Source organism: Trichomycterus rosablanca, chromosome 2 (assembly GCF_030014385.1).
Source record: "Trichomycterus rosablanca isolate fTriRos1 chromosome 2, fTriRos1.hap1, whole genome shotgun sequence".
NCBI lineage: Eukaryota > Metazoa > Chordata > Actinopteri > Siluriformes > Trichomycteridae > Trichomycterus > Trichomycterus rosablanca.
In genome coordinates, this window is record NC_085989.1 from 27237944 (window position 1) to 27246340 (window position 8397).

At 36.9% G+C, this 8397-nt stretch overlaps 1 protein-coding gene across 1 annotated transcript; it reads left to right on the plus strand.

Annotated features, from left to right (window-relative positions):
- Nucleotides 1–558: 558 nt before the first annotated feature.
- mterf3 (mitochondrial transcription termination factor 3) lies at nucleotides 559–7353 on the plus strand. Its single transcript, XM_062990560.1, has 7 exons — nucleotides 559–920; nucleotides 1595–1747; nucleotides 4827–5016; nucleotides 5163–5310; nucleotides 6389–6460; nucleotides 6556–6717; nucleotides 6886–7353. Exons 1-7 carry the CDS (start codon nucleotides 680–682, stop codon nucleotides 7078–7080), a joined length of 1161 nt encoding a protein of 386 aa, XP_062846630.1. The 5' UTR covers nucleotides 559–679; the 3' UTR covers nucleotides 7081–7353.
- The last annotated feature ends 1044 nt before the right edge of the window (nucleotides 7354–8397 follow it).

An 8397-nucleotide genomic window follows, 5' to 3' on the forward strand; every position in this document is an offset into this window, starting at 1 on the left:
CCAGCCAGGACCAGGGTCCTTTCTGTGTGGAGTTCCCTGTGTCCATGTGGGTTTCCTCTGGGTGTTCCAGTTTCCTCTCCCAAGTCCAAAGACATGCAGTCAGGTCAAGTGGAGCTACTAAAATTGTTCTATGTGTGAGTGAGGGTGAATGTGTGTGTGTGCTCTGTAATGTACTGGCGACCTGTCCGGGGTGCTTCCTGCATTTCGCCTAATGAATCAGTACCACCGCGATCCTGATAAGAATAAAGTAGTGATAAAACAGGGCAATGCATGAAGAGCAAAGCATAATTTATATCAATACGCTAGATGGCAGTATACAGTAAACGTGTTGCTGCATATGCAGCTGGCACCACTGAATGAGTGAAATGCGCTTGTACGGCGTGTGTTACGTTGGTTGACTTTCAGTATGAAAATGATTTGGTTTAGTTATGTAGTTGTGAATTAATTCGAATTGTTTATTGTTTAGCTTTATACACACAGCACTGAGTTCGCTGTCGGAGTCGTAATTCTATATGCGATAACACATTTTTGTTATCTTCGTGTGTACATTTACAACACCGCTTTGACATCTTAGTTCTAGTAGCGATCAGCTCTGTTATGTAATTATTACATTTCCAGCTGGTATCTGTGTATTTAGATTTTTTTTTATCCAGTAATAGCTTTATTAATTAGGATAGTAATGTTTGTTTGCAGGCGATGTGTGTTGAACTCCAGGCTGTTGTTTGTACAATCTCAAGATGTTCTACAGATGGCTAAACTCTGCCATCTCTCCAAACCCACTGCTCATACTGGTACATCCCTGGTACATCAGAGCTTCTTACATAGGTGGAATGATCAGTGGAAATTATTTACAAGTCGAGCTTTCAGTGATCAGCAAACCAGTTCATCACTTAGTCTACAAACTGCAAAAGCCTTAATTGGTATGTATGTCTCACATTATCTTTCATTAATTCATGTCAACCATAAGTGCCAATCCATCTCAGATCACACCCCCACTCAGTTACTCACATCTTAAACCAGCCAATCCACCCTTGGACCCTGACTCTTAAATCCAGCCCTCTAACATACTCCTCCCCAGACTACTTTTTAGAAATATAAACAAGCTTGTGTTCCTCAAAATGAGAAATTTATATCAGTGTGTTGCTCAATTATGAAAAATAAGAAAATGCAACCAGTGTACACCACACAAGTTCTGTTTCAGGCCGGGGTTCAAAACACATGACGATCACACCCACAAAGCTCTGCGGACAGTTATTATTGCAGCTGGCACAGCGGGTAAAACCTGTCACTTTACTTAGCGATAACAAAGTCCACCTATTAAGAGGGACGATATGATTGATTAATTGTACTGTCATTTAAAAATCTATAGCTGAACCACCAAACACAGCACAACATTCTTTCTAGTGACAACAAAGGGCGACAAAGGGGCATTTTTAATTTAACCCTTCAGATTCCTACGCAAATTGAATAGGCATGTATAAAGGATGTATTTGCTTAGATTTGTATTTGTTTAAATGTTGATTTTCAAAGTATGAATAGATAAATAAAATGTGTGAATAATTTTATTTTGCTTTGGTTATCTTATCTGTTGCAGATTTGAATGCAGTATCCGGTCTGTCTCCATTTAAAGAGATCAGTGAGGAAGATGCCATACAAATCACTGTACCTTCAGATCTTCCACCCTCCACATTTACCCTGGGAGATTATGTGGACAAATCAGAAACACTAACAAAACTGGTACAGCTAGGTATGATTTCTGCTAAAGTGTACAATAGATTAGGAGTTCTCCCCAGATCCTGGGGTTCAGCTCCCCTGTTCTTTGGGTAAATAAGAATATGTTCAAAGAATTACACTTGTAAGGGACATAAATGTCATGGCAGTCTTGGGATTTCAATTATTTCAGTGACCTAAAGGTTGAACACATTTGTCTAATAATAACTCGCAAATATTGCATACTATAGGAGCTTTTGACATCCCATTCCAAATCCATTTTTATTAATATGGAGTTGGTTCCCCTTTTGCAGCTACAACAGCCTCCACTCTTCTGGGAAGGCTTTCTACAAGATTTTTCTTTGTGTCTTTGGGAATTTTGCCCATGTATTCAGAAGAGCATTTATGAGGTCAGACACTGATGTTGGACAAGAGGACCTGGCTTGCAATCTTTGTTCTAGTTAATCCCAAAGGTTTTTGATGGGATTGAGGTCAGGGCTGTGTGCACGCAAGTTCTTCAACACCAAATTTACCCAACCATGTCATTATGGGGAACAGTTTGGGAAAGGCACGTTTTTGTTCCCCACAAAGTTGGAAGCATACAATTGTCCAAAATATCTTGGTATGCTGAAGCATTAAGATTTTTCTTCATTGGAACTAAGGGCCTATCTCAGTTAAACAAAGGTTTAAGGAAATTAATAAATCACAGATTTTTTGTTTTGTTGCATTTTACATACAGTGCCTTGCAAAAGTATTCGGCCCCCTTGAACTTTTCAACCTTTTGCCACATTTCAGGCTTCAAACATAACGATATGAAATTGTAATTTTTTGTGAAGAATCAACAACAAGTGGGACACAATCGTGAAGTGGAACGAAATTTATTGGATATTTTAAACTTTTTTTAGAAATAAAAAACTAAAAAGTGGGGCGTGCAATATTATTCGGCCCCTTTACTTTCAGTGCAGCAAACTCACTCCAGAAGTTCAGTGAGGATCTCTGAATGATCCAATGTTGACCTAAATGACTGATGGTGATAAATAGGATCCACCTGTGTGTAATCAAGTCTCCGTATAAATGCACCTGCTCTGTGATAGTCTCAGAGTTCTGTTTAAAGCGCAGAGAGCATCATGAAGACCAAGGAACACACCAGGCAGGTCCGAGATACTGTTGTGGAGAAGTTTAAAGCCGGATTTGGATACAAAAAGATTTCCCAAGCTTTAAACATCTCAAGGAGCACTGTGCAAGCGATCATATTGAAATGGAAGGAGTATCAGACCACTGCAAATCTACCAAGACCCGGCCGTCCCTCTAAACTTTCAGCTCAAACAAGGAGAAGACTGATCAGAGATGCAGCCAAGAGGCCCATGATCACTCTGAATGAACTGCAGAGATCTACAGCTGAGGTGGGAGAATCTGTCCATAGGACACAATCAGTCGTACACTGCACAAATCTGGCCTTTATGGAAGAGTGGCAAGAAGAAAGCCATTTCTCAAAGATATCCATAAAAAGTCACCTGGGAGACACACCAAACATGTGGAAGAAGGTGCTCTGGTCAGATGAAACCAAAATCGAACTTTTTGGCCACAATGCAAAACGTTATGTTTGGCGTAAAAGCAACACAGCTCATCACCCTGAACACACCATCCCCACTGTCAAACATGGTGGTGGCAGCATCATGGTTTGGGCCTGCTTTTCTTCAGCAGGGACAGGGAAGATGGTTAAAATTGATGGGAAGATGGATGGAGCCAAATACAGGACCATTCTGGAAGAAAACCTGTTGCAGTCTGCAAAAGACCTGAGACTGGGACGGAGATTTATCTTCCAACAAGACAATGAACCAAAACATAAAGCAAAATCTACAATGGAATGGTTCACAAATAAACGTATCCAGGTGTTAGAATGGCCAAGTCAAAGTCCAGACCTGAATCCCATCGAGAATCTGTGGAAAGAGCTGAAAACTGCTGTTCACAAACGCTCTCCATCCAACCTCACTGAGCTCGAGCTGTTTTGCAAGGAAGAATGGGCAAAAATTTCAGTCTCTCGATGTGCAAAACTGATAGAGACATACCCCAAGCGACTTGCAGCTGTAATCGCAGCAAAAGGTGGCGCTACAAAGTATTAACGCAAGGGGGCCGAATAATATTTCACGCCCCACTTTTCAGTTTTTTATTTCTAAAAAAAGTTTAAAATATCCAATAAATTTCGTTCCACTTCACGATTGTGTCCCACTTGTTGTTGATTCTTCACAAAAAATTACAATTTCATATCGTTATGTTTGAAGCCTGAAATGTGGCAAAAGGTTGAAAAGTTCAAGGGGGCCGAATACTTTTGCAAGGCACTGTATGTGCCAACTGTAGCACCTTGGATTATTAATTTGGCAATGCAGAAATTTCTATATAATTTTCTAGTTTCCATGTAATAATTTTTCTTATTGCATGGTCTCCTAGTTCTTTATTAGTGGATGGTTGACTACATCTTTTGCTTATATGAATAAAATAGTTAGATCGCACCCATTAGATTTACAATAAGAATTACAATAGGAGAGCCTAGAAAACGGATGTCAAACATATATATTTTTTTACCAGCAATCATTTCTAAGCATTTCATTTCTTTACAGCCACTCAACAAATTACGAGTTTTTTCCCAACACTGGCAGTGACCATTGTACCATGTATTTTGTTACAATTGCTTGTAAAGATGATCTTAAAACATGAGGTTGTTATAAATCTGATCTGCAAATATCTATTATCTGCTTTCTAAAGAGTGTACAGAGCTTTATAAATTTCCCAGTTGTAAGTATTAGAACTACTTATGAGGACACAAAAAAGCCAACTTTCTATACCCCCAAATGAATAAACAATTTGATGTATTCATCAGATTTTGTCATATTTTATGTGACAAAACTCAAAGTTTTTTGGACAAAATATCCCAATCATTCAATTACAGGAAAAGGACAAATACAGAAATTACAGAAATCCAAATCCTGCTGTGACATACATGTCTTTTACAAGCGTATTTAAACATGTGTCTTATACACAGCAGCCAATCAGTAGTGACTGTACCTGGCCTTTGGTTTTCTGTCATTCACAGTTGCTATGACTGTTACTGCTTCTAGGTGTCAGTCTGTCAAAACTAGAGGAAAGACCTAATGTGGGCTCCATGCTAGTAAGGCTTGACTTCCAAGCTGACATAGCACCACGACTTCTCTTCTTGAAGGACCTTGGAGTGGAAGACTCTAAACTTGGTGCAGTTCTCACAAAAAACCCATTCATACTCACTGAGAGCATGGAAAACCTGCAGGCCAGGTCAGTGGAGATCCCATTTCTGTCATGTATTAATACTAAATAATACCGCTGTATTTATACATTTTGGTTTGGTTATCAATTATGATACTTAATTTACTACATAAATCATTATTTATAATTTCTTTTTTAAACTTTGTTTGTTGAAGGGTTTCATATTTAAAGTCAAAGAAGTTCAGTTCAGAGGCAGTCACTGCGATGGTCAGCAAAGCTCCATATCTGCTCAACTTTAGTGTCAAGAGATTGGACAACCGTCTGGGATTTTTTCAGCAGCACTTGGGTCTCAACGCTCAAAAGGTGAGCTTTGATCATGCACATTCTGCTAGACAATTAAAGTAGTGACAGAATTCTAAGCCAATGCCTTAGATTGGGATGGAATGTTATAATTGCCCATCAAGTATTAGCTTAGTGTGTGAACAGAAAGCACTGTCACTCAACTTTGTTTTAATAAACTCTCTTCAAATTAAGTTTCAACCCAATAATAGACCTGTGAAAATTATTCAATTGCATTTGCCATTTTTTAGATTGTCAGGTTTTACAATTTAACATTTTATGCAGGTTAGGTTTATTGTGTAACTACAAAGAAATCACTGTCATTATATTTGAAGCATTGTCAGGTTAAGTCTTTAAACTGTGAAATGCTTGTAAAGAATTTTAACACATCAAATTGGTTATAAGGTGGAAATTAACAAAATGTGGACTCTTAACCTTAAGCCTGTTGGATATTCCGTTGCAAAACTTTGGACGATATTTTGAGTGACTCTTGCTTTGTGTTTATTGAGGTCATGCTGGAACAGAAAAGGACCTTCCCCAAACTTTTGGATTTTATATAACAGTTAGCAATGGGTGTGGCTGATGCATCTAAACTCACTAATTAAAAGCAGTCTCCAAATATTTTTGGCATTATAATGCATATAGCTAATGCACTATATGCATAATATATAATACTGATAACATAATAAGGCTCAATGCAGCCTGCAAATAATAAAGTTTACTTATTTCTACCACATTAGGTCAACAAATATACTTTTTTTGTATGAGAACAACAACGACCATTTAAAGGTAAACTTAATGATTGTTCACAATACAAAGATAGTTCCTATTTTTAATAGAGTGCTGATGGGTACGACACTCCTCCATAATCTTCCATACTCCATAAAAAATAAAGCATCGTTAGCACATAAACATAATACAAATTAGTCAACAGTGTTCTCTGCTAACTGTGGTCATATTCAGATCAGAATGGCTTTACTGATACTGATCAATACACATCTCTGGAGCCCTGGACTTTGGCGTGTTTTAGTCACAAGGCCTGGCTTGTTAGAACATGTATTTTCTGACAGTTTAAATGTAAACTTTTTAATGTAACTTTCAGACACGAGATGTTGTTACCCGTCTACCGAGATTACTTTGTGGAAGTTTGGAGCCAGTAAAGGAAAACCTAAAGGTGAGTATTTTTTCTAATTAGCATAGAAGCTAATAATGGTACTTAGGCGATTGTTTTATAACCTCATGCTTATTTTAAGTTTATTTTTTACTCAGGTTTGTGAACTGGAGTTTGGCTTTCGCAGAAATGAAATCCAGCACATTGTCACTGTGGTTCCAAAGGTGTTAACAGCCAATAAGAGAAAACTAACACAAGTATTCGACTTTGTCCACAACACCATGGGTGTTCCTCACTCTCTTATAACAAAGTTCCCCCAAGTAAGTAATGCCTGTATTACTTGTACTTAAACCCAGAAACTCTGGGTACTTTCTTGTCTGAAAAAGGTACACATGTATATCTATTTTTCATGGTTCAGTAGAAAATAAGTGCAATATTTTTCAGACACGAGATGTTGTTACCTGTCTAATTTTTTATGGTTTTATCAGGTGCTGAATGCGAAGTTTCTTCGTATAAAGGAAAGACACCTCTTTCTTCAGTATTTAGGTCATGCTCATTATGAACCAGCTCATCCTAACTACATCTCACTGGAGCGTCTGGTGGCCCTGCCAGATGAAGCTTTCTGCTCTGAAGTTGCATTAGCCTCTCTGGATGATTTTGAAAGATTTCAGAAAACTCTGTAGTGGTAAACCTAAAGGGGTGTATGTGAGTTTTAGATTGTTCAGATCATTTTAATCAACTATTGACAATTACAGGACTAATTCATAATTACGTAATTACGGTGACAGGACTTTTTCCAGATTCATGGAATTTTGCAATTATAACTTTTGCATCAGAAGGGTTCAGCTAAATTTCTAAAGCATGGTTGGAGAAAGTGGATTGTTTGTATTTGTATTTAATGGTGTATTTTGACTGTATGTTTGACTTTTGTTCAGTTATGTGTTTCTGAGTTTGATTGACGATTTAAATTAATCTGTGAAAACATAATAAACAACTTAAACAGAGAACTTTTTTTTTTTCATAAAGTATCCCAAAAATATAGTTATTTAATATGTTAGCAGCCATTTAACTGTCACAATAATAAATGACAAAAATTGTATTGAAAACAAAGGAATGCACTGTAGAAATACGTATAGACCAACAGTTTTAATATAAAGCCCAAAGCAATGTTTTTATATACCTGGTCTAGTTCTGTTTTGATTATTTTCTTAGTAGAAAATAAGCTATTTCCTCCACAACATGTTTCTGTGACCATAATCAGATTGAAGCAACTACTGAAGATGTCATGTGGTTTGGCACATGTGAAAATGTGCTGAATTATAGCTATGTAGAAAGTTGTGGTTACCTAAATTACAAAATATTGCAGAAATTAAATTCATTCTGAGAAAAAAAAAAAAACATGAATATTTTGACAAAACCATGTTTTACAATTACTGGCGAATCTGTATTTAGAACAAGCCACAGGTAGAGAAGCATTTTTCTAAACACCCAGGTCAAATAGTAAGATGCATTAAAAGGGACAAGTTTTAGTTTTGGGATGCCTGTAATTAAAGTAAATATGGGTAATCAATGGTTTTTTTATTCACTTAAATTAAATACATTTAATTTATATAAAGCTCGAGTTCTTTTGTATTTACAGTGTGAGATTTAGGTCAATTAAGTTATTTGTGTGGAGTTTGCATGTTCTTCCCATCTCTATGTGGGTTTCCTCTCACAGTCCAAAGACATGCAAATGAGGAGAACTGGAGATACAAAGTTGTCCATGACTGTGTTTGACATTAAAGACTTGAATTGATAAATCTTGTGTAACCAGTGATTACCTGTTCTGTCATGAATGTAACCAAAGTGTGTAAAACATGACGTTAAAATCCTAATAAATAAATAACCTTTTTTTAGATAAGACTGGTGGTCACTGTGTTGTGAATGTTGTGTTTTTAATGGGTAGTTATTTAATCCAAAATTTCATGGCTAATCATAAAGTCTTTATTAGTTATACTGTA

Excerpts from the sequence above, each read along its gene's own strand:
- mterf3 (XM_062990560.1), top strand. The coding sequence starts at position 680 with ATGTTTGTTTGCAGGCGATGTGTGTTGAACTCCAGGCTGTTGTTTGTA. Across the intron at positions 1,748-4,826 it reads AACAAAACTGGTACAGCTAG|GTGTCAGTCTGTCAAAACTA; the intron begins GTATGATTTCTG and ends TACTGCTTCTAG. Across the intron at positions 5,017-5,162 it reads ATGGAAAACCTGCAGGCCAG|GGTTTCATATTTAAAGTCAA; the intron begins GTCAGTGGAGAT and ends TGTTTGTTGAAG.